The sequence below is a fragment of the Mobula hypostoma genome, chromosome 2 (assembly GCF_963921235.1).
Source record: "Mobula hypostoma chromosome 2, sMobHyp1.1, whole genome shotgun sequence".
NCBI classification, from domain to species: domain Eukaryota; kingdom Metazoa; phylum Chordata; class Chondrichthyes; order Myliobatiformes; family Myliobatidae; genus Mobula; species Mobula hypostoma.
Window position 1 is genome coordinate 182,452,580 of NC_086098.1, and position 25,941 is coordinate 182,478,520.

At 38.9% G+C, this 25,941-nt stretch overlaps 3 protein-coding genes across 10 annotated transcripts in view; 2 read left to right on the forward strand and 1 right to left on the reverse strand.

Annotated features, from left to right (window-relative positions):
* The window catches only part of lsm14b (LSM family member 14B), a 51,520-nt gene extending 49,014 nt beyond the window's left edge, over positions 1 to 2,506 (forward strand). For all 5 annotated transcript variants that reach the window (XM_063041210.1, XM_063041207.1, XM_063041209.1 and 2 more), the window contains one exon: positions 548 to 2,506. The gene's annotated coding sequence lies outside the window, so the exon portion shown is untranslated. The remainder of the gene's footprint in view (positions 1 to 547) is intronic.
* Positions 2,507 to 2,646: 140 nt separating this feature from the next.
* Positions 2,647 to 10,274, reverse strand: LOC134342730 (proteasome subunit alpha type-7). Its single transcript, XM_063041213.1, has 7 exons — positions 10,035 to 10,274; positions 8,808 to 8,934; positions 7,019 to 7,143; positions 6,443 to 6,565; positions 4,530 to 4,649; positions 4,182 to 4,244; positions 2,647 to 2,813 (listed from the first exon to the last, which is right to left on the reverse strand). Exons 1-7 carry the CDS (start codon positions 10,134 to 10,136, stop codon positions 2,724 to 2,726), a joined length of 750 nt encoding a protein of 249 aa, XP_062897283.1. The 5' UTR covers positions 10,137 to 10,274; the 3' UTR covers positions 2,647 to 2,723.
* A 147-nt stretch (positions 10,275 to 10,421) lies between these two features.
* The window catches only part of LOC134342727 (calcium-responsive transactivator-like), a 99,643-nt gene continuing 84,123 nt past the window's right edge, over positions 10,422 to 25,941 (forward strand). For all 4 annotated transcript variants that reach the window (XM_063041203.1, XM_063041206.1, XM_063041205.1 and 1 more), the window contains exons 1-2: positions 10,422 to 10,611; positions 14,138 to 14,214. In XM_063041203.1, the coding sequence (XP_062897273.1) occupies positions 10,543 to 10,611; positions 14,138 to 14,214 (146 nt within the window). In that variant the 5' untranslated portion in view covers positions 10,422 to 10,542. The remainder of the gene's footprint in view (positions 10,612 to 14,137; positions 14,215 to 25,941) is intronic.

Below are 25,941 nucleotides of genomic sequence, written 5' to 3' on the forward strand. Positions count from 1 at the left end.
TTTTCATGGTCAATTTGTTGATTAATTCTTCACAGAGCAATCTGTATTTATAGACTGCCAGAAAGGATTAGTTGTTCTATATATTGAACATGCTGTCAGGCCTAGGATTCTGCTAGAATGTATCCATTACTCAAGCTATACAATGTAATTCTCAGAATTGAGCAACAGCCATTTATTTACAAAGCATCTTAAGTCTGCAACTTCAGTCTTGTCACTTTTTTGTGTATACTTTGTTTTTTTGTATTTTACTTTGATTCCTATTTTTGTAGTTGGCTGCTCACCTAAAAATTACTTTGTAATGAGGGTAAAGATGATTTACTTGGTTGCATTTAGGACAGTGTAAATATTGATGATGGAGATCACTTGAAGTTGCAACAATGGTTGCATCATCAAATTGTATCTTGGTTTTTTTACTTGTGAAATTGATAAACTACATGCAAATGCAGAGCACGTTTTTCAAGTGTAGTCTTTCTGTACCTTAGAAGCATAGCTGAACACATGAGAATGTTGTATCTGCATCAAACTAATTTGCTGTTTTGTTTTTCAGAAACTGCTGTGAAGTTTTTTTTTGAATTGTGCATGTGTAAATGCACAAAAAGTGGCACTACGGATGTGACTTGTGAACTAATGAGAATACAGTTTTGTTTGAATAAACCCAAAGGAGTTACGGGCAAGCTACTTGTAAAATATTGTTTCTGGTATCCTGCCAATAAGATTTTGTATTGATGATCAGAGCTCCTTTCTGCGGGAGATGAATGTATTTATTTTGGGTTAACTGTTTAACAGGTGAAGGAGTAATTGTGTGAAACTGGCTAGTTTGTGCAGTTGCGCAAAGAAAGCTTAATATATTATTTTGAACACAATTATATGTTGTAACTGTTGATCCATATGGTCAGGATTGACACCAGCCCTCCATCACAAAGAAAAAGCAACTTAGAAAGAAGTATCTTAAATGCCTAAAACATTTCTCACCCATGCAGTTTGACATCAGATCCATCTGGTACCTAAGTGTAAGACTAGTGTCTGTAATGAGTATGAATGAGGGTATAATGAATAATGGTAAACAGATTTAGCATAAAGTTACCATATTTGTATGCACTTGGAATTTGGTAACTTCACTATTTTTTGTTTTTGAATCTTTTACAGTGCAAAACTTTGCTATGGTCATGTAATTTGAGGAATTGTAAACAATGGCTTGTTTTCAAGAGCATCTCAACTTTGAGATTGGAAGTGCTTTTCAATGTACCCTCACAAGGATTAAAATGACTTCATTGTATCTTACACTTGTCAGATACAGTATTTTATATTGGTACCTTTTTGATTCCTGGAGATCTGCTATAGGTCAATTGGTGTTAAACTTGATTGCTTCTGTTTACATAGTTAGCCCAGTTCTCCTGGTAGATTGCAGATTTGTTAATAAAGGAGTTGAGTTTGCATCTGAGGCTGCTTAAGAATGACGGTTTCCTGGAATCTAATCATGTTTTACCACCATAAAATACTGTAACTGAAATCCATTTGGAAATGAATGTCAGTTCAGATGGTGTAAATATTCTCAATGGACTTTATCAACAAGAAGCCTTCATGATACACTGCAGTGTTTTTGTACAATGAAGTTGGTGTAATGCTAATGGAAGCCAACAGCTAAGAAATTTCTCCAGGGGCATCGATTTGATTATTAAATTTCCTGGGATGCAGCATGTGCATAAGTATAGTTTATTCTATCTGGCAAACATCTGATTTATGAGTGTGCTGGACTTGTACTTGAGCTCTTTATTTCCATGCTACAAGTGTTACAAATTGCATGGAATACCAGACATAAAACTCATTTGAATGTTCACTGCACTCTGCAGACTAGTGATTTTTGAAAAGTATGTGCAGCACTGATCTGTACAAAACTAACATTTTGAATATGTTCAGATACCAGTAGGTGTTTGAATATATTTTTTCACAAATATTTGGCACTTGTTGATCTGGGAAGAGATCACTGCCTTTGGTGGAAGATCATTGCCTTTGGTTAATTGTTTAGTATGCAAGCCTGTTATTGTGCACATTTTTTTTGTTTGAAATTTTGAAGACATTACAATGTCACAAAGCCATGGTAATTGCACTCTTGTAGCAATAAATTGTGTGAAATACACTTTAACATTGGGCAAATTTCCCAGTGATTTAATAAATGACAGATAAAGAACATTCTTGTATCTTATTTTAACTGATACTGTGTTTAACCTGAAGTGTGAATTACTTGTTGGTATTGCTAAAATGGCCTTGAGATAGGAAGCAAGAGCAAAGTAAAGTTTTGTATAGCAGTGGAATAGAGGAGAGATCCACTTTCTGTTGTATATCATTCATCTTAATCACACTTTCAATTTGCAAGTAGTTAAAGGATAAGCAAATAAAACTTCCCCCTTGATTGTGTTTCAGACTAGTCCACAATACTACTTGCATCCACTGGCATATTTTCTAACACCTCCCTGAGATTTGAACACTGGACAAGAAATTCAACAGCATTGCCTGATTTGAGGTGGGGATTGCGGACTTCGGAATCATTTAACTGCAGTAAGCTTTAGATGCAAATCAATGTATTGCAACCACAGCAAATTCATAAAACCTAGATAAATCATGTGCAAAGCAAGTTTAAATATTCAGTTGAGGCACAATTCTTCAGTTTATTCCCATAATTGCAATTAGTAAATACAGGAGAGTTTTATATTTTTAAAAAAGCTTTAGGTTTTTGGCGCCTTTTTCTTTTCAGCTTCTTCCCGTTCTTTCTCAATTTCTGAAACGTACTTCTCAATTTCCTCAGGATTTAGGATCTATAAAAACAAATACTTATTCATTTATATCTTAGTGAAGCTGTATATGCAATAAACTAGTTAAAGTGCCACTACGGATGTGACTTGTGAACTAATGAGAATACAATTTGGTTTGAATAAACCCAAAGGAGTTAAGGGCAAGCTACTTGTAAAATATGAAGGAAATAAAATTCTGCCATTTTAAATTCTGTAAATTCAGTTAATTTTAAAGTGACAGATATCCTGTATTGTTCAAAGTTGCTTTCTCGATTGTTTGATAAACCACCAGAATCAGAACAGGACATTATTACCTTTAAAAGTACCACAAATGGAAGATTTATTTACATTATATTGTCTCATAATTATTAAAATGGCTAAGAGAAAACAGTTGTCTACTGGGGACAAGTACATAGAGATGGGATGGATGTTCTCTAGGATAGGGAAGCTATGTTGTAATTTTTGGGTCAACATTCATATACTGAGTTGTAAGCACAAATAAAGATCACAATGACAATTATGATCCTTACACAAAGTGTCACAGGGAAAGTGAAACAATGAAACACTTTAAATTGAAAGTAGTGGAATAATGCAAAGAACTGGATATAGATATTATTCAAATAAGGTACATATAAAGGGAAATAAAACAAGATCTGATTTTTACAATGTTCAATGTAAAATGAAGACAAGGAAACAACCAATAAAAATGAACACCATAAATTTGTCCTGTATTGTATAAGCAACAGTAAAACTCATGAGAGCAAGTTGGTATTTTAATGCAAAATTTCCAAAGTTGCTGTGATTAGCAGCCTTTGTATTAAGATACTCACTGAAACAGGAACTTAAGCTATTTATGAACCAGTGCTACCAAAAATCTAATACTGAGTTAAATATTAACTGCTTAGCATATTCCATCCCTTATTTAAAATTAATGTTTAAATGAGAGTATTTTCAATGTAATTTTTCAGCTTCCATTGTTTTAAATTTAAAATCGTTTTGTTTCTAGGAGTGCTCTCATCTGATTGGTCTACAGTTAATTTTAGTGCTAACTAGCAGAAATGATTTAGAATTGAAGTTCTGTAATAATAGCAATAAATGGTAAAAGGTAAGTTCATACCACAAATTTGATCTTTAAGGTTTTTTGAGAGAATGAACATTTTTCTCTAACTGCAAACTGAACAATTATGTAAATTTACTGTGGTTATAAGGGATTTTTAATTGGATAAAGTAAGGTGACTTGCCATTTGGTATTTTACTGTTAAGTCTTTTAAAGTAAAGCAATATGGGAAATTTTGGGTTATCATATGGATATGAACAGGAATGGATAGATTAAACAGTCAAAGAATAAATAAAATCAAGATTAAAATCAATTAAGATTATAACATTCCTTACCCTTAAGAGTTGTTCATGCTTCATCACCGCTAATTCAATGTGTTTTCCTCCAGACTGTACAACCTTAAAAAAAAGTTTAATAGTTGATATTTCCCCCTTTTGTATTAAAATTTAAAAAAAACATAATATTTCATGTCACACCAATACACCAGCAAATTCCTAATATGTAAATGTATATGGCAAATAAAGTTGACCTTTGATTAACAAGCTTTCAGAATCATAAGGATTGATTTGATATTAAATAGAAACTGCCATAAGATTCCTCAACTTATTTGACTGGTATTTTACAGGCTAATACTGACAACATTTTCTCTGTATCCAGTTATTACTTTCACTGAAACCATTTACCTCCAATAAAGCTTTTATTGCAAGCTTTATGGTACCACTGTCTGTGGCAGTAGCTTCTTCAGTGTAGTTTTTCTCCAAGAATTCTCTGACAGTCTTTGCACTTCTCCCTATGGCATTGGCCTAAATGTAAAAAAAGTAATCATAGTCATGAAATGTGAAACCTTTGTTTTAAAACGGAAGCTAAATTGTGCATTCAAGTTGAATGTATTTACGTTTTTAATATAGAAATTTACAGCACATGACAGGCCTTTCAGCCCACAATGTTGTGCCGACTACGTAACCTGCTCTAGAGACTGCCTAGAATTTCCTTAGCACATAGCTCTCTGTTTTTAAGTTCCATGTACCTATCTAAGAGGCTCTTAAAAGACCCTATTGTATCCACTTCTACCACCCACACCACCACTGTATGGAAAAACTTACCCCTGACATCCCCTCGGTACCCATTTCCAAGCACCTTAAAACTATGCCCCCTTGTGCTAGCTATTTCAGCCCTGGGGAAAAAAGGCTTTGGCTATCCACATGATCAATACCTCTCATCATACACCTCTATCAGGTCACTTCTCATCCTCCGTTGCTCCAAGGAGAAAAGGCAGAGTTCATTTAACCTAGTCTTATAAGGCATGTTTTCCAATCCAGGCAACATACTTGTAAATTTCCTCTGCACACACTCTATAGTATCCACATCCTTCCTGTAGTAAGGTGACCAGTACTCCAAGTAGGGTCTGACCAAGGTCCTATACAGCTGTAACATGACCTCATGGTTCTTGAACTCAATCCCATGGTTGATGAATGCCAACACAGCATGCACCTTCTTAACACTTGTGTCAACCTATGCAACAGCTTTGAGTGTCCAATAGACACAGACCCCAAGATCTCCCAGATCCTTCACCCTGCCAAGAGTCTTACCATTTATATTATATTTCATCTTCAAATGGACCTACCAAAATGAACCACTCCACATTTATCTGGGTTGAAGTCCATCTGCCACTTCTCAGCCCAGTTCTGCATCCTATCAATGTCCTGCTGTAACCTCTGACAACCTTCCAGACTATCAAGAGCACTTGTGAGTTATGTTCCGGCTGGACTTAGTACTTAAACTGCTGGAGAACAGTGTGGAAAGAACAGGTGCTGTTTTCTCCCGGTATGGATTAGTTTTTAGTTCCAAGTGCTTCTGTCACCTTTTGTCACCCTGCAACCTTATCCTTCAATCTCTTTGAATTATGGAGGACAGCATGTGTATAAACATCTCTCTCCAGCAGACTTCATCATGACTCCAGTATTTCTACTATTTTTTAATGTTCCTTAATTGTACAGATGATCTTTTATGTTCTATCTCTGAGCAGCAGTGAACCATCTGATTGGCCTATCAGAGTTCTCATTGGGAACTAGTTGACTTGATCAGCATTTCTGATCTGGCTATTGTTCATGATTGCAGTTACCGGTAATTTAAAAAATATATATATCTACAACACCCCCAACCTTTGTGTCATCAGCAAACTTACTAATCCACCCTTCTACTTCTTCATCCAGGTCATTTATAAAAATCACAGAAAGGTGCTGTAAAAATCACAACAAGGCCCAGAACAGATCCCTGCAGAACACCACCGGTCACCAACCTCCATGCAGAATTTTTCAACTTACTTTCTTCTATTAGGTATTAAACAGTAGTCCCTTTTGGTGTTCTGGATGGCTTAGCATTATAATTTTTCATCTCACTTCTGAATCCAGCCCAGATAGATGGTAATGAATTCCCTTCTAAGTGTCTAGAAGGTCCCTAGCAAGAATGTCTGTTGCCTAGCATATGTAAAAAAATATATTTAGCATAAGTAAGACTTGTTGTGTGCTACTAATTCAAAAAGGCCATCTTCAACTAAAAATTAACCAGAGGGGACTGTATTTTGCAAACTATTTACCTTCCATTCATGGTAGGTGCCTGATGGATCAGTCTGATATAGTCGTGCTGTTCCATCAAAGTCAAAACCCACAATCAGTGCAGAAATACCAAATGGTCTGCGTCCATTACTTTGTGTATAACGCTGTAAACAATTTAGAAATGCATATTAACTCAAATAAATTTTGCACAAACAAGGTAATCCTTTAATAAATTATTTATTAGAACAAAGCAGCAAATGAAAAGCATACTAAAATTGGCAGCAGTAGAAAAATAGCAATAAGATATACAGATGGGCAAAGTTCACACACAATTCACATCACGATACATAGGCTTGCAGCCTTTAATTTAAAAAAGGAAAGTTACTCTGTAGAGAACAGTATTTAAACTAACACTAACATAGTACAGAGTATGCAGTTAAGTTAAATTGTAGGAATTGGATCAAAATATAAAGGATAAGAATATTGAGATGTAAAGTTACAAATTATTACTTACGGTTTCAGAAATTCCATTGTGTATTATGACAGTAAAATTCAAGCTCTCTGCAATTACACAAATTTTGTTTAAAATAAAACTTTAAGCTAATGTAATCATTTACCTGTTTCAAACTGGCAATAAAGCGTGTGATGTATTCAACTGTGACTGGATCTTCTACCGTGAGTCTATGGCTTTGACACTCCACACGAGCTCTATTTATCACTATTCGGGCGTCAGCTGTGAGTCCTATAAAAGAAATCAAAAGACAACATTTATGTTTGACACTCTTCAAATATTATTTGACCATAATAAAGTATAGCAAGCCCTCTGACTACAATCACTGTCCTGTGGGTGCAATTTTGGTTTTGATAAAAGATTCTTTAAACTAGATCAAATCCAAGGAATAACAATCCACTAAGTAAAAATCCTGTCTGTTGTAAGAAGTTTTCTTAAAAAATAATTTCAAAAGACTGGGATACAAAATTACCACAAATACTATTTTCAAAATTGGTTCTTCCACTTACTCAGTATTCACAAGTTGTATAAGATATTATTTCTCCTCCACCCTAGAGTGAGATTTTTCAATTAAATATGTAAAGTCTTTCACTAACATTTGAGAATTAAGATTCTGGAGTAAGTTAACCAAAATAATGGGAGAATAAAATTACATTAGTTCAAGTGGGTGCTTAATTGTCAGTATAGACACAATGGCCAAGAGGGATTGCTACTGTGTTCTGCCATTAGTGCCACATGACTTTCAAAAACTTCAGTAACTTTTTCTAATGTATATTCATGTACACAAGTTCATCCAATTTTATGGAATATTTATCCTATAGCCAATGACATTTAAAAGAATATTTACTGTATTATGTATAATTTATCTGTTTCCTTCAGCTGTCTACATTGTACAAGTATTGTAATATAGGAAAACAGATTATTATCTGAATGGTGGCCGATTAGGAAAAGGGGAGGTGCAACGAGACCTGGGTGTCATTATACACCAGTCATTGAAAGTGGGCATGCAGGTACAGCAGGCGGTGAAAAAGGCGAACGGTATGCTGGCATTTATAGCGAGAGGATTCGAGTACAGGAGCAGGGAGGTACTACTGCAGTTGTACAAGGCCTTGGTGAGACCACACCTGGAGTATTGTGTGCAGTTTTGGTCCCCTAATCTGAGGAAAGACATCTTTGCCATAGAGGGAGTACAAAGAAGGTTCACCAGATTGATTCCTGGGATGGCAGGTCTTTCATATGAAGAAAGACTGGATGAACTGGGCTTGTACTCGTTGGAATTTAGAAGATTGAGGGGGGATCTGATTGAAACGTATAAGATCCTAAAGGGATTGGACAGGCTAGATGCGGGAAGATTGTTCCCGATGTTGGGGAGGTCTAGAACGAGGGGTCACAGTTTGAGGATAGAGGGGAAGCCTTTTAGGACCGAGGTTAGGAAAAACTTCTTCACACAGAGAGTGGTGAATCTGTGGAATTCTCTGCCACAGCAAACTGTTGAGGCCAGTTCATTAGCTATGTTTAAAAGGAAGTTAGATATGGCCCTTGTGGCTACAGGGGTCAGGGGGTATGGAGGGAAGGCTGGGTTCTGAGTTGGATGATCAGCCATGATCATAATAAATGGCGGTGCAGGCTCGAAGGGTCGAATGGCCTACTCCTGCACCTATTTTCTATGTTTCTATATTTCCTTGTCTGTAAAACACTGATCACATATGGTGACAAAAAGTGCCATTTTCAAATATAATAATTACAACAAAAAGTTTGCTGAGCTGTTACAGGTCCAGCTTTGTGACTACGACACTTGATTCTTCAACCAGTGGATGAAATGACAATTTTTTGATTAAAAAAATTAAGATACTGAAGAGCTATTTCAAGATTATTCTTAAAACACTAGAACCAACCTGCAAAGGCCATACAAACATTGTCATCCAATACACAGATCTTCCTTACAGTTCTTTCATCTTGCAATTTGGCTACAGATTTCTTTTCCACTCCGAGGACCACAATTCCTTTTCCTCGCACACCAACCTACCATGTAAAAGATTAAAGTATTACAGTAGTCCTAAAATTATCTGGCCATTGCACAAACTAATGGTGGGAATGCAATGTGCCCATACATAAATGATTATATCAACAAAGTGGTGATTGGATGTGTCTATTCTTCCTTTGGCCTTGCACTGCTTCTGCTGAATGGGCCAAGAATTTTTTTTAGTATGAAAAGAACTACTTTATACAATACTTAATACATTAAAAGAAAAGTCTGGATTTACTATATCTGAACAACGAATCTAATTTCAATTTCACGTACAAAAGATGTTGCGAGGAGACAAATGTTACTATTGCTCTCTCGGAATAACATTACAGTAACTACAGACGGATTCGCGTCTGCTTTCACAACGGAACACAAGACCTAATTTCACGCCACATCGGCACAGAATGTTTCACGAACAAGAGAAAATCTGCAGACGCTGGAAATCCGAGCAACACACACAAAATGCTGAAGGAACTCAGCAGGTCAGGCAGCATCTACGAAAAAGAGTACAGTCGACGTTTCCTGAAGGGTCTCGGCCCGAAACGTCCGCACCGTACCCATTTCTATTAATGCTGCCTGGCCTGCTGAGTTCTCCAACACTTTGAGAATGTTTCACGAAACGGAAATCAGATCAACTGCGAATGTCAGGAGTTATGACAGCAGATGTAGTTCAGGCAGCGAGCACTGGAGGAGCTCGGGCACTACCAGGAAATGCGAACACCAACGCTCAGTGTTGTGGAACACTCTCGTTTGGAAATAAACTCAGCAACAGACAATCAAATTGCAGGGCTTTGGATTAAGAATGGGATCGCAATGGGCCGATCGGTTCGGTTTTCATAAATCCAAGCTTACTCTGAGAGGAGTTTGAGGACAATGCAAAGTCCCAGTGACTCTGCAGTTTTCAGTCCTTCCTGTTGGATTTTGTAAATCTGTGCCTGCCGCATAAATTTAAAAGACATTTCCCCACACCCTACTCTGTTCCGGGGTCCGGCCTATGGTTGCAGAGAAAAGTCCCGGAACCCGCCGAAGGATGGAACTGGGGTGGGAGAAGGGTTAGGGCACAGGCCTCATTTAGCCTCTGCGCTCGAGTACTCACCGCCGCCGAGCCTTTCTTCACCGCCTCCTGTGCGTACTCCACCTGGAAGAGGTGGCCGTCCGGCGAGAAGACGGTGATGGCGCGGTCGTAGCTGGAGCTCATGGCGCGCGCGCGCGTGGGGCCGTGGAAACGGGCGGGCGAAAGAACCGGCGCGAGAGCCCCCCCACGATAAAACCAACCGCCACAGCAACACGAGCCCGGTGCGCGCGAGAGCGAAACTGAAACCGAGCCACTTGTACCCCCTACGATCGTCGAATCATCCCGCCCGCCCCTTCCGCCTCGGCGCCGTCCACTCGCCGCGCGGGGGGGGTGGGGGGAGGAGCGTTGCGGGAGGTGGAGCCTCCAGCCGCCCGTGTCGCTGCCCCGGTCCTTCAGCAGCTGCAGCCGCTGCTCAGCAACTGCCCGACCGCCGCGTCCGCAGTCACCAGCGCCGCTTCTACCCCCGTGTCAGCATCGCCGGGAATCGAGTTAGATCAAATACAACGTAAGCCTGTGGAAAACAAGCATCATGTCGGTGGCCTTTGCATCAGCTCGTCAGCGGGGGAAAGGGGAGGTCACTCAAGCTACCATTCAAAAGGTAAACGTCTTATTATTTATATTGCATTCTGTTATTCTCGGCGGAAAAATCTGCAAATGGCAATTATTAATTTTTAAAAATGAAATTCCTTGCCCGGAGTGCAATTCAGCAATTGTCATTTATTCTTCGGAAGAGATGGTCCATTTCGTTCAGTTTTGAAATGCGGGATTTCATCTTTACAGATTCTGATTGGGGACAGTAGTGATATCCACCCCCCCCCTCCTCCCCCAACTCTTAGGATTGTGAATGCAGCAGCTCTGAACAAAGCAAGGTGTGATGATAGTGCAGACACATGGGGCAAAGGAGGTTAAGGAGCTAGTGCATCATTCTATTTCATTGTTTAAAATGTAGATATTTGATTTTCCTTTCTTTCTTAATCTGTAAAATAACACTGATCACATGTACTTAACCAAACCATTGCGCCCTTATTATTGACAGGTGATTTTTTAACGCGCGCGTTTATCTCAAATAATGCCAAATGTGCATGCAGTTAGTTATATTTCCTATTTGCAGTGTTTGAAAGCCGGTAAATCACTGAATGATATATATTTTCTCTAACACTTTCCCTAAAAATAATTGCAATTCCGATCAAATAAACCCTGCGTATTTTTTTCAAGGAAACATCTAAGACCGATAGGGTGCTAAGCCATACAATCAACGATTGATTCATGTAAGTGCTAATTTAGTCAGGAATGGAAATGCTAAAATGGTGAAGGAGGTTGTGTTTTATGTTGCAGATTGACTCATTTATTAAATTATTATGAGAACGTATCTGAGTAATGAACTGAAACTTACAATCTGCGAATAGTTTAACAATTCTTCCAAATGGAGTTGCTTTGTAAAGAGGACCATATTCATGATGCTGATGGAAGCTTCTTGCAACCTCGGTTTCTGACGGGTTAAGACGATGTACAGTGGGCAACGAAGCATTAGATTTTTTATTCAATTCCCCCCTCTCCTCCCCACTCGTGCTGCATATAACCAAACTTTATCCAGATGCTGCCTTGCATTGAGTTAGGCATTGGTGGTAACGAAGGAGCCGGAATAGGTGAGTGGAGTAGAGTGGAGGGGCGTGAGGGCTTGGGAGGGGAGGGCGATGCCGTGTTGGTGGGAAAATGATGGCAGTTTCGCGGATTAATAATGGCGAAGAAAAGGTGTCAGTGCAGACAGCGATCAACACCTCATCAGCATCCCGCTCAGCAAACCATCGTGCTGCCATCCGATGGAGAGGGAGCATTGTTGCTAAACACCCAGCACTTCGCATCTGTCTCTGTCACTGCCGATGAGAACACCCTCGCTCATGCTAACTGCGCTGCAATCATATCTCAGCGCGGATTTCCCTCTGATGTGTGCAGCCGGTTAACCAGATCGATATCTCGTTATTTATCAGGATCGAACTGATTATTTTCGGTGTATCGCGCGCGCCTTCGGCATAACGGAGCACAAAGAGCTCAAACGGCAAATTAGATAGGATGCTCATCTGCCTTCGTGTTATATGTGCCAGGATTTAGCCAAGTAACCAGCAGTGTTAATATTTTGCATGATTTCGCTCCCTCTTTCTGTAGCTTTCTGCCATCTTGCTTTTCCTGGAAGAAATGACAAATAAATAGTGGAAGTTTTAAAGAGGCTAATTGCATATAATTTCAGAAAAAAAGTTAGTCATTTTGAAATATCAGGCCAATAGTCTATTTAATTTTCTATTTTAAGATGAGATACAAAGTTAGTATTACGGGCAACTATTTGAAGAATAATAGGCAAAGGTTTCCTGTTGAATTGAGAAGTTGAAAGTCAAAACAAATAGCAAAGTTTTATGATTTATACATGTATAAAACGGAATGAGTGATTAGTTTTACATAGATTCTTAATTTTCTCTTCCCTTCCTAATTCCATCCCATGTGCAGCTATTGTATCTCAAGATCTTCATGGTCTAGTTCTCCAGATTCTGAAAATGTGTCCATTGAGAATAGAGGATTTCATTGTGGAACAATCTGATTTTGCATTTGTGCCAATGGACCAAATAATTAATTTTAGGGTTATCTAATTCTCAAATAAAGAAATGATAGATGGAACCAGCAAATTTTAAAAGATCTAGTGTTGATTAGTTAGATAGATAGATAGATAGACATACTTTATTGATCCCGAGGAAAATTGGGTTTCGTTACAGTTGCACCAACCAAGAATAGAGTATAAATATATCAATATAAAACCATAAATAATTAAATAATAATATGTAAATTATGCCAGATGGAAATAAGTCCAGAACCAGCCTATTGGCTCAGGGTGTCTGACCCTCCAAGGGAGGAGTTGTAAAGTTTGATAGCCACAGGCAGGAATGACTTCCTATGACGCTCAGTGTTGCATCTTGGTGGAATGAGTCTCTGGCTGAATGTACTCCTGTGCCCAACCAGTACATTATGTGGTGGATGGGAGAAATTGTCCAAGATGGCATGCAACTTGGACAGCATCCTCTTTTCAGACACCACCGTCAGAGAGTCCAGTTCCATCCCCACAACATCACTGGCCTTATGAATGAGTTTGTTGATTCTGTTGGTGTCTGCTACCTCAGCCTGCTGCCCCGGCACACAACAGCAAACATGATAGCACTGGCCACCACAGACTCGTAGAACATCCTCAGCATCGTGTCTGAAAAGAGGATGCTGTCCAAGTTGCATGCCATCTTGGACAATGTCTCTCATCCACTACATAATGTATTGGTTGGGCACAGGAGTACATTCAGCTAGAGACTCATGAAAGTACTGAATAGTTAGCTAGAATATACCTTCTAAACATTTTGATTTGGTTGGTGGAATTTTCAGTAATTGGTTGCCTCTAAATACATATGTCACTTGGTTCCAACTCCCGGTAAAAACTAAGTTGGCTGAGTCTTCACTAATTCTATTGCCAGGCTGACTGAAGAGTAGTGTGTCGTTGTTCGTAGAATGACAGAAGAGAAGAATCTCATTCTTCCATTTTAAAGAATTGATAGTTAGACCAGATGATCAAAGAATACTGTTTTTTTTTTCCAGAAATAGCCCTAACCCTTCATTTCTCTGGAATTTGATATGGAACGTTATATATTTTTGGTATGTCTGATAAATAAGTTGCTCTCAAGTGATCAACAGAAGGTTGTCCCAGCTGTCAACAGAAAACTGGTTTCCTTTGTAGATCAAATATAACTTTTAAGCTCCTAATTAGAAACCTATTTCGAAGCTCTGTATTTCCATCAGTACGGAGGTTGAAGCTGTTTTTCATCTTTGCATTTGGTCAGCAAAACAGATATTTTAATATAAGGGACTTCAAATACTTTTAACAATTACACTGAACTACAATTGTAAAGCAGGTAATAATTTGGAGGCTGATCTGTAAACATATTTGTTTACCATGAGTATTGTTTTAATAATCCATCAGAACTGCACCCCATTTGAGTATAATTACATGTTAATAGTACTAAATTATACTATATTGTAAGATTTGGTTTCTGTTTCTTCTATATAACTGAAATATTTTTAATTATTTCTGATTTTAGATGTTGGATGAAAACAATCATTTGATACAGTGTATCATGGATTACCAGAGTAAAGGCAAAACTGCAGAGTGTTCTCAGTAAGTTTGTTGTCACTTTGAACATTGTTTTAAGTGAAAATGCCAAAGTCTCATTTAACATCCTATCTACCAGAAGAGAAGTAAATATCACTGCATCTGGAATATGAAAGGCTTGATTTTTTAATGCTGGGGAGGTGGTGGGATTGAAGTGAAGTTGCTTGGAAATGTTTTCTGTGTCTGACAACATTGTAGTAGCATTAAATTAGCCACGTTCTTAAAGTTGACATTTATTGGTTGGGGCTAGTTTAATTCTCACTCCTGAGGTATCATTAAGATAACTGTGAACTACCACAGTTCTGATTTGGCAATCTTTATCCAACATAAGTAGTCAGATATCTGGTTGTGTTTGTAGCTAATGAGATTAGAATTGTAACAGCAGTGAAAGATCTGGTGTTACTCAAATCTAAAAGTTTCTTCCAGATGTAACAGTATTGTTAATGATTTAACAGTGATTCAATGTTTTTAAATGTTAAAACTTTTTTGTAGAAATATTACTATCCGTGGAGGATGGGACTGCTGTTCAGATCAGATGTTCAGGTAGCTGTAGGAAAGCTTACCACTAAAAAAACTCGTAAGATTATACTTTTTCAGAAAATCTAATGAGTAGTCTTAGATGGTGTTGCTAATTGTATGAATGGTTGACTTTGATGGTTTGTGGTGCTGCTAAATCCCACAATTGACTTGCAATACTGTACCTCCCTGTCCCCACCCCAACAAAGTATATGTTTTATACTATATGTTCTATCCCTGTAGAATAAAGTTTGAATTTAATCATTTGCTGACTCTACAATTCTGTAGATATTTGGTTACCAGCATAAGACCTGCATGGTTCGCTGCAGCCTTTTGTAAATACATGGAAAGTACTCTAAAGTCAACTTTTTGTATTGCAAAACTCTTTAAGTTGAAAATAAAATAAAAAATTCTGTGGTAAAAGGAAGCAGATTACAACTTGCACTGGGCAGAAATGAAGCAGCAGAAACCTTTGTTCTCTCTCCAGTTTAAATAAAATATAGTTAATTGATCATTATACTCCACCAAGCACACTCTAAAAGAGTGCCATTATTAATTGAATCTCCTCCACTCCTATTCCTAGCAGTGTATTCCAAACCCAATCCAAAAATAATATTTTCCTTATGTCTCTTCTGGATTTTGTGCCTTAGTCTTTAGTCTGTCTCTCCAAGCTATAGATTTCTCCACCAATGGAAACACTTTCTCTCTATCTAATTAAATTGTACCCTTTTGATACAGATATACTTTGAATAACTGTAACAAAAATTCAAAGTAAATTTATTGTTGAAGTATGTATATGTTACCATGTGCAGTACTGTGCAAAAGTCTTAGGTACATATAAGATTTTTGCAATGTAGTATACAGTAGTAATTTTAGGTATTGCACTGTACTGCTGCAAAAAAAAACAAATTTCCTGACATATGTAAGTGATGATAAACTTGATTCTGATATGGATCTCTGTTGTGGACTAAGAGTGGGGAATCATGATTGGGAAAAGGGGTAGGGAGAGGGGAGGGAGCGGGAAGGATATTCTGTAATGATCAGTAAACAAATTGTTTGGAATCAATTTGGTCTCTCAGGACTGGGTGTGATAGCACCCCTGCCACCTTCCCTACCACTCCTGGCAGTCCTTCTCTGCTACCTGTCCCATTCCCCTCCATTGGCACTCCACCCTCCTCATTCCAAACATCCTTTGCTCCTGACAGATTTGCAGAATCGCTCCCTGCTCCACATTGACAAAGTTCAAAGTAAACTTATTATCAAAGTACATATATATCACCTAATATTCATTTTCTTGAGGCCATACTCAATAAATCCATAATAGAATAATAACCACAACAGAATTAGTGAAAGACCACACTAATTATCCCTTTAGTTCAAGAGCCAAATGATTGAGGGTATAACTGTTCCTGAACCTGGTGGTGTAAATACTGAGGCTTGTGTCCCTTTTTCCTGATGGCAGCAGTGAGAAGAGAGCATGATTCGGGTGGTGGTGGTGGTGGGGTGGTTTCTGATGATGGATGCTGCTTTTCTGCAATAACGCTTGGTGTAGATATGCTCAATGCTGGGGGGCGGGGGGCTTTGCCTGTCATGGACTGGGCTATACCCATGACTTTTTGTAGGAATTTCCATTCAAAGGCATTGGTGTTTCCATACCAGGCTATGATGCACCCAGTCAATATACTCTTGACTACACACCTACAGAAGTTTGGCAACTTTTAGATGTCATGCTGAATCTTCACAAACAGAGGTGCTACCTTGCTTTCTTCGTAATTGTATGCGTACTGGGCACAGGGCACACCCTCTGAAATTATAACACCAAGGAATTTAAAGTTGTTGACCCTCTCCACTTCTGATGTTCCGATGAGGACTGCCTCATGGACCTCTGGTTTACTCCTCCTGAAGACATTGAGTAAGAGGTTGTTGTTGTGGAACCACACAGCCAGATTTTCAGTCTTCCTACTACATGCTGACTCATCACCACCTTTGATTTAGCCAACAACAATAGTGTCATCAGCAAACTCAAATATGGCATTGGAGCCACATAGTGATAGGCATCAAATGAGTAAAACAGCCCTGTGGCGCACCTGTGTTGATGATGAGTGTGAAGGTGATGTTGGAGCCAATCCATACTAACTGTGGTCTGCAAGTGAAGGAATGAAGGATCTAGTTGGACAGAAGGTACTGAGACCCTGGTCTTAGTGATGAATTTTGATGGGGTGATGGTGTTGAATGCTGAGCTGTAGTCAATGACAAGCTTTGTGACATATGCATTTTCATTTTCCAGGTTTTCTGGTTTCCTTGTGGCCACCCCGTCCCAGAAAGACCATTATCATCACATAATGAAAGTCCCTCATCCATGTAATCATTTTGTCAAACACCTTTGAAACTTCTTTAACATTCATGCTTTTTATAGAGTGATACTTGGAATGTGACACAAAGTTTTAGTTGTGATCAAATACTTAGCTTTTTTGTTCTTTGCCTCTGCTTATAAAGCCCAGGATCCTCAAGGCTTTTCTCAACAATTTTCTTAACCTCCACTGTCACTTCCATCAAAATCATGCATGTACATCACCACATCTGTATCCCTTTTACAATTGTGTTATCTAGTTTATATGTCATATTTCTATCATTCCTATCAGAGTAGTTCTCATTTTTTCAGCATTAAATTTTATCTACCAGCTCTCCTTCCTTTCTACCATCTATGATATATTCATGAAATGTGTTGCTCTCCTCCATCAGTCCTGATGAAGGGTCTTGACCCAAAATAACGACTCTGTTCCTTTCCATAGATACTGCCTGACCTGCTGAGTTCCTTGAACATTTTCTGTGTGTTACCTTGGACCTCCAGCATTTAGAGAATCTCTTGTATTTGTGCTATACTTGTAACAGTTAACTATGCTTCTAAGTTTTATGTAATTTGGAAATTGTGGCCTGTACACCCAAGTCCAAATTATTGTATATGTCAATAAAAAGCTGCGGGTTTAGTACCAATCTTTGCAGAACTCAGCTGTGCATATTCGTCCCTATCACTATTCCTAAAGAAGACTTTATAGGATCATTTTAGATGTATAAAACTTTACAAGTATAACCATTATTATTTTGAATGCGGGTTGGAATAGCATAGTCAACCACTGGACGTTTGTTCTACATTAACTTAGATCATGGCTGGTTGCTATCTTAATTTCATTTACTTGCCTTGATTTCATAATTTGTTAATACCCTTAAAATTTTGAATTGACCCTCAACTTCACAGATCTTTGGCACCAAGGACCCGTTATCTTTTGTGCATAATCTAACTTTTGACATCATCCTTGACAATGGCACCATTTTTAATGTAATGCCCAATTCCTAGATTGTTGCAGCAGAGGAAGTGGTATCTATCTGGCTACTCTAACAAATTATTTTACTCATCTGAATCAATTAATTTTTTTTTTTTGCTTGCGTTTTGATTGCTCACATTGAATGTCTCAGTGCTTGATTTTTCTGTCCTGCATTCCATCTTACTGATGTTCTTTTGTCTCCCATTATAGTAATTACTATTATCACTGTTTAGTGTCTTGGATATAATTTTGTCTCTTTAGTAATCTGGTTTTCTTTTCTTTCCTTAAAATAAACCGGGAAGTGGGAATTTATGAAATGATAGCTAGAAGAGTATTTATTAGGGAATAGATCCTTCAAAAAGGAATTACTTCTTGAGCGTTAAGCATATTCCATGGGTCAATTACCAGAGTCTAAATATTTAATGAGGAAGGAAAGTATGGATGAATATTTATTGCTTAAAGCTTACTTTTTAAAGTGTTATAATAGTTTCAGTAGAATGGTTTATCATTTTAGTTATTGTTATGAAAGCATCAATGCATAATGCTAAGGGAGCACATCCGTGTCTTCTAGAGCAGTTGATGGTGTTTTGAATTCAAAGTTCACAGTAAATTTATTATTAAAATACATATACATCATCATATACAATCCTGAGATTCATTTCCTTGCGGGTATTCACAAGTTTTGCTGCTGCTTATGCGTCGGGGGGGGAGCTGGGGGGGGCTTTGGGGTTCTAATATTTAACTGTCATTCACCCTTTGGGGGCACTCTGTTTTCATGGATGGTTGCGAAGAAAAAGTATTTCAGGATGTATACTGTATACATTTCTCTAACATTAAATGTACCTTTGAAACCTTTAAATACAAAGAAACACAATGGAGTCAATGAAAGACTGCACACAACAAGATAGATAAACAACCAGTGTGCAAAATAAAACAACTGTGCAAATACAAAAGGAAAAATAATAAATAAATAAATGAGATGAAGAGTCCATTAAATTGTGTCCATAGGTTGTGGGAACAGTCAGTTTTGGGGTGACTGAAGATGAATGAAGTTATCCCCTCTGGTTCAAGAGCCTGATGGTTGAGGGGTAATATCTGTTCCTGAACTTGGACCCAAGTATCCTTCCTGATAGCAGCAGTGAGAAGAGAGCATGGCCTGGATAGTGGGGGCCTTGATGATGGAAACTGTTTTCCTGCAACTGCACTCCATGTAAATGTGCTCAAAGGTGCTCTGTATCCATTACTGTTTGTAAGCTTTTCCGTTCAAGGGCATTGGTGTTTCCATACCAGGCCATCATACAACCAGTCAATATACTCTCCAAAGTTCGAAGTAAAATTTATTATCAGAGTACATACTGTACATGTCACCACATACAGCCCTGAAATTCTTTTTCCTGCAGGCATACTCAGCAAATCTATAGAATAGTAACTGTAAGCAGGATTAATGGAAGAGCAAGAGCATAGAAGACAACAAACTCCGCAAATACAAATATAAACAAGATAAAGAGTCCTTAAAGTGAGATCATTGGTGTGGGAACATCTCAATTATTGAGTGTAGTTATCCTCTTTTTCATGAGCCTGATGGTTGAGAGGTAGTAACTGTTCTTGAATCTGGTGGTGTGAGTCCTGAGGCACTTATACCTGATGGCAACATCAAGAAAAGAGCATGGGCTGGGTGGCGAGGATCTTTGATGATGGATACTGCTTTAGTACGATGTTATAGATGTGCTCAATGGCTTGAAGGGCTTTGTCCATGATGTACTAGGCCAAATCCACTACCTTTTGTAGGATTTTCCACTCAAAAGCATTTGGTGTCCCATACTAGGCTGTAATGTAGCCAGTCAGTACACTTTCCACCACACATCTATAGAAGTTTGTCAGGGTTTTGATGTCATGCTGAATCTCCGCAGACTCTGAAGGAAGTAGAGCCACTGTCATGGTGGGTCCAGGACAGGTCCTCTGAGATAGTGAGACCCAGGAATTTAAAGTTACTGACCCTCTCCACCTCTGATCCTCCAATGAGTACAGTATTGGCTCATGGATCTCTGGTTTCCCTTTCCTGAAATCTACAGTCAGTTTCTTGATCTTATTGACATTGAGTGAGAGGTCGTTGTTTTGACACCACTCAGCCAAATTTTCAGTCTCTGTCCTGTTTGCTGATTCATCACCGCCTTTGATATGGCCCACAACAGTGGTGTCATCAGCAGACTTGTATATGGTGTTGGAGCTGTACTTGGCCTCACTGTCATACGAACCTGAGATTAGTTTTCTTGTAGGCATTCATAGTAAATATAAAGAAACACAATATAATCTATGAAAAACTGCACACAGCGAAGGTAGACAAACAACCCATGTAAAATGCGACATATTGTGCAAAAGAGGAGAAAAAATAATAATAAGTCAGTAATATGTATTGAGAACATGCATTGTAGAGTCCTTGAAAGTGGGTCTATAGGTTGTGGAATCAGTTGAGTGTTGGGGGTCAGTGAAGTTATCCACTGTGGTTTAAGAGCCTGATGGTTGAGGGGTAATAGGAGTCCCTGAATCTGGTTTTGTGGGTGCTGAGGCTCCTGTACATCCATGCTGCTGGGAACAGTAAGAAGAGAGCATGTCCTGGATGGTGGGGGTCCTGCATGCTGCTTCCTGCAACAGTGCTCCTTGTAGAGATGCTCAATAGTGCAGAGGGTTTTACCTGTGATGGACTAGGTCATATGCTGATTTGTACTCACTTTTCATCTAGCCAACAACAGTGGTGTTATCAGCAAACTTAAAAATGGCATTGGAGCTATAATTACACAGTTGTTCCAGGAAACAGTACTTGGTTTGCTAAATCCAATTATTAACATCAATTAGATTTACAAGAATGGTCCAGCTGATGACAGGGCAAAAAGGAGGAAGAGAAGTAATGTGGGAGCTTCTGTTGCTCCGTATCAGGGATTCCCAACCTTTTTTATGTGAGAGGTCTGTGGTCACCAGGTTGGGAACCCATGATCATTCATTTTATTTGTCATGTTCCATTTCCGGGTCAGAAGTTTACGTCTTGGACTTATAGAATGCCTGATGCCAACTCTGTAATTTTAAGGAATTCTACATTTTTAGAGACTCAAGTCTTCATTTCAGGTTTGACTCAAGTAGTATAAGTGCAGATATTTGTGGGAGGCAGGGTATATGTACATATAATGTAAATTCATATGTACATAGCCAGCTTACAAGATAAAGTACTTTACATCGAAAGGTAGTTTGAAATTCAGGCAGTAAGTCTGTCACATGCTGCAGCACTTAATTTGCTCAGATGATTATATTTTCCCTCCCAGTTATTGATATTATTTGTAGGAATATCTAGAAATAGTTGTGTCAAAGGCTTTTAGTTGATGAAGAATGGATTGAAGTGATTTTAAATTAATGTAAAATCCAAAGGAAAATTATGATGCTTTAAAATGAAAGGAGTGTGGCAGAATGAAATTCAATGATTTTTGCATGTTCTGAAATGTTGAAAGTTATTAAGACTTCAGAAGTTAATATAATTTTGAAATGTTTATAAATTTAATAAGTTAACTAATTTTACTAAATGGAAGAAGTGTATTAAGAAATATCCTTCTGGATCCCCTTTGGATAAAAAGTTGGTGATTAATTAGATACAGAAATACAATGAGCTGCATAATTAATTAAATATGGATTTTGATGCCTTCTCATACTTAATTTCCCTCCCTATTTAAACCATGTGCATAAGATAGGAGCAGAATTAGGCCATTTGGCCCATTGAGTCTGCTCCACCATTTCATCATAGCTGATCCATTTTCCCTCTCAGCCCCAGTTTCCTGCCTTCTCCCTATATCCCTTCATGCCCTGACCAATATACTCTGAATTTAAGGAGGAATTATCTACTATGTTGCTATTATCAATTAAAGCACAAATCTAGCAGCTAACTATAGTTTAAGATTTCGCTTGTGATGCTATGTTCTTAAAATTTTCCCTTGCCTACTGTTCTATTTTATTGACTCTTTTCTGATTTTACATATTTCATTCTACTCAGTATTTGGAGCATTAAAGTTCTTGCTTCCTGACATGTTAGAGGATGGCAGTGAGCTACTTCCAGTCAATAGACACTGAGTCACTGAGGAGGATCCGCTGCAATTAGTATTGCTTATTTTGCACAATTTGGAGTTTATTTCTCCTGGGATGTGCATCAATGTACACAAGATAATTATGTGATGAAAATTCATTTGTCATTAAAGATAATTCATGCCATGCCACTGTTTTGAACAGTGAGATCTGATGAATGTAGTTCTTTACATAAAAAGGGAAATCAACAAACTAACCTGATCTCAGGCATGGAATGCAGTTCCATGGAAGAAAATCATTACAGTCATTTTACTGATATAAATTTAATGTTAAAATCTAAGGACATCACTTTAGAATAAGAGGAGGATAGAAGTAATTAGTTTCTAATTAAGAAGCAGGTCCACTTGAGCAGACTCATCCTTAAGCAAAATAATAAAATATCTGTGAATAAATATTTGGACTTGCCAACATTAACAGTCATTCTGTTTGATAAGATCATTTATCTTCCATTGGAAGAAAAGTGCAAGTGAAGAAGGTGTATTAGGGAATGTTCCCAAGGACCCTTCTTAAAGGACTGAGCTTGCTGAAATATACTTTGTATGTTATGGAAGTTTTGTGGATAAGTTATGATGATGGCAATAAAATAAATAATGAAGTTGTATTACTCTTTGTTATGAAGGTTTATTCTTGTCGGCATCTTGGTTAGCTAATAGATGATTCACTGTAAGCTGCTTTATTCAAGCAAAATATTGGCAAATGATAGATGCTACTTTTTATATTTTTCTTAAGTGCTAGCTTTAAAGGCTAAATACTATTAAGAGTATTAGTTATTCTAAACATGCGAAAGTTTGCAGATGATGGAAACAACCATCCAAAACAACCCCCATAAAATGCTGGAGGAACTCAGCAGGCCAGGCAGCATCTATGGAAATGTATAAGCAGTGGATGTTTTGGGTGGAGACCCTTCTTCAGGACTGAAAAGAAAAAGAGAAGATGCCACAATATAAAGGTGGGGGAAGGGAAAGGAGGCTAGCTGGATGGTGATAGATGAAGCCAGGTGGGTGGGGAAAAATCAAGGGCTGGAGAAGAAATAATCTGATAGGAGAGGGGAGTGGACCATAGGAGAAAGGGAAGAAGGAGGGGACCCGGGGGAAGTGATAGGCAGGCGAGAGTGGGGAATAGAGAAAGACAGGATGGGGGATATTTTTTCCGGAAGGAGAAATTGATATTCATGCCATCAGGTTGGAGGCTACCTGGACAGAGTATAGGGTCTTCCCCCTTCACCCCGAGGGTGGCCTCATCATGGCACAAGAGGAGGCCATGGACCAACATGTCAGAACGGGAATGAGAATTGGAAATAACATTCTCGTCTTGGTATTGTATGCCTGTTGTTTCTGGGTGTACATTCCAGAGACAATACTTATTCTTAGATTTGTTTTCAAGATTTGGGCATTGCAGCAAGGCCAGCATTTATTGTCAATTCTTAATTGTTCTTAAGAAGGTTCTGGTGAGCTGCCTTTGTAATTATTACGGACCTTTTGGTGAAGATACTGCCATACTGCTTTTGTACAGGGATTTCCAGGATTGAGACTCCAGGTGATGAAGGGAAAATAAGATATATCCTAGTCAGGATGAGAGGAACTTGGAGGTTTTGGCTTTCCCATTTATACTCTGTTCTTCCCCTTTTTGATGAGTTTAATAGGTGTATCCAAGTATTTGGGTGAGTAACTGCAGTGCATTTTGCAGATGTTTTTAGAGAGGCTCTAAAAAACCCTAAAAAAGCCCAGGTTTTTTTTTTAGAGAGGCTCTGTAGCCTCTGTGCATCAGTTGGATGGAATTAATTTTAAGTGTGCCAAATGGGTTAACATTTAAGTAGGGGAAGGGGGGTTCATTATCCGGGATAGTGTTGAGATTCTTGAGAACTGTTGTCACTGCACTCACTCAGCCGAGCAGAGTATATTCCATCACACCGAATTTGTGAATGTTGATGATGGAAAAGCATTGATGTGTCAGGAAATGAGTCACCCAACACCTGATCTGCTCTGAGATCTGTGATATTTCTCTGATTGGTCCACTTGAGTTTCTGATCACTGGTGATCTCCAGGGAATTGATGGTGGAGGACTGAGTCATTGAATGACGACAATTCCTCCTTAGTGATAGTTGTTACCTAGCACCTTTGTGGCAGAAATGTTATTTGCTGCTCATCAGCTCCAGGTTTTGCTGTCTGCAGGCAGAAGCTGTACTATTTACTGAGAAGTTGCAAAAGGAATTGTATATTTTTCAGTTAAAAATGAACATCCCATTTCTGACCTTGTAATGGAAGGATAACAGTGGATGAAGCACCTGAAGATGACAGAGGAACTCATACAGTGTTGTCTAGGGCCAAGATGATTGACCTCTTGCAATGCAACTAGGTGTAACTAGAGTATTTCCCCTTTATTGCCCTTTGACATCAGTTTTTACCAGGATGGCATAGCCACTGAAATAGTACTTTGATATCAAAAGGAGTTACTCCCAAATCATCTGTAGAATTATGTTCTTTTGTCCAAATGAGCCAATATTGTGATCACTCCCCAACCTTTCTCACGCTACATCAATGACTGCATTGGTGCTGCTTCCTGCACCCATGAGGAGCTCATTGACGTCATCAACTTTGCCTCCAGCTTCCACCCTGCCTTCAATTTGCCTGGCCCATTTCCTACACCTTCCTCCCTTTTCTCAATCTCTCTGTCTCTATCTCTAGAGACAACTTATTTACTGATGTCTATTATAAACTCACTGACTCTCACAGTTGCCTGGAGAATACCACTTCCCACCCTGTTACTGGGAAAAATGCCAACCCCTTCTCTCAATTCCTCCGTCTCCGCCACACCTGCTTTCAGGATGAGGCTTTTCATTCCAGAACTATGAAGATGTCCTCCTTTTTCAAAGAAAATGATTCCCTTCTCCACCATCAGTGCTGCCCTCAACCACATCTCTTCCACTACACGCAGTTCTGCCCTCATGCCATCCTTCTGCCACGGTACCAGGGATAGGGTTCTTCTTGTCCTCACCTACCACCGCACCAGCCACCACATCCAACATGTAATTCTCCGTAACTTCCTCCATCTCTAATGGGATCCCACCACTAAGCTCATCTTTCCCTACCCCCCTACCCCACTTTCTGCTTTCCACAGGGATTACTCCCTATGCGACTCTCTTGTCCCTTCGTCCCTCCCCACTGATCTCCCTCCTGGCACTGATCCTTGCAAGAGGAACAAGTACTACACCTGCCCCTACACCCCCTCCCTCACTACTATTCAGGACTCCAAATAGTCCTTCCAGGTGATGTGTCGCTTCATCTGTGAGTCTTTTGGGGTAATATACAATGTTCAGTGTTTCCAGTGTGGCCTCCTGTGTATTAATGAGACCCGACATAGATTGGGAGACCACTTTGTGGAGCACGTATGCTCCATCCGCCAGAAAAAGCAGGATCTCCCAGTGACCACCCATTTTAGTCCCATTTCCCATTCCCATTCTGTCGTGTCAGTCCATGGCTTCCTTTGTTGCCGCGATGAGGCCACGCTCAGGTTGGAGGAACAACACCTTTTATTCTGTCCAGATAGCCTCCAACCTGATGGCATGAACATCAATTTCTCAAACTTCCAGTAATGCCTCCCCCCTCACCAGTCCCCGTTCTCATTTTCCTCTCTCACCTTATCTCCTTGCCTGTTCATAGCCTTACTCTGGTCCTCTTCCCCCTTCCCTTTCTCCATGGCCTTCTGTCCTCTCCTATCAGATTCGCCCTTCTCCAGCCCTCGATTTCTTTCACCAATCGACTTACCAGTCCTT

What these genes read in the sequence shown, in the direction of transcription:
- LOC134342730 (XM_063041213.1), bottom strand. Translation starts at nt 10,136, where the DNA reads ATGAGCTCCAGCTACGACCGCGCCATCACCGTCTTCTCGCCGGACGGC. An exon ending in GCACCTACCATGAATGGAAG is followed by an intron (nt 4,650 to 6,442) that starts GTAAATAGTTTG and finishes TTTTACATTTAG; the next exon opens with GCCAATGCCATAGGGAGAAG. An exon ending in AGCATGAACAACTCTTAAGG is followed by an intron (nt 2,814 to 4,181) that starts GTAAGGAATGTT and finishes TTGTTTTTATAG; the next exon opens with ATCCTAAATCCTGAGGAAAT.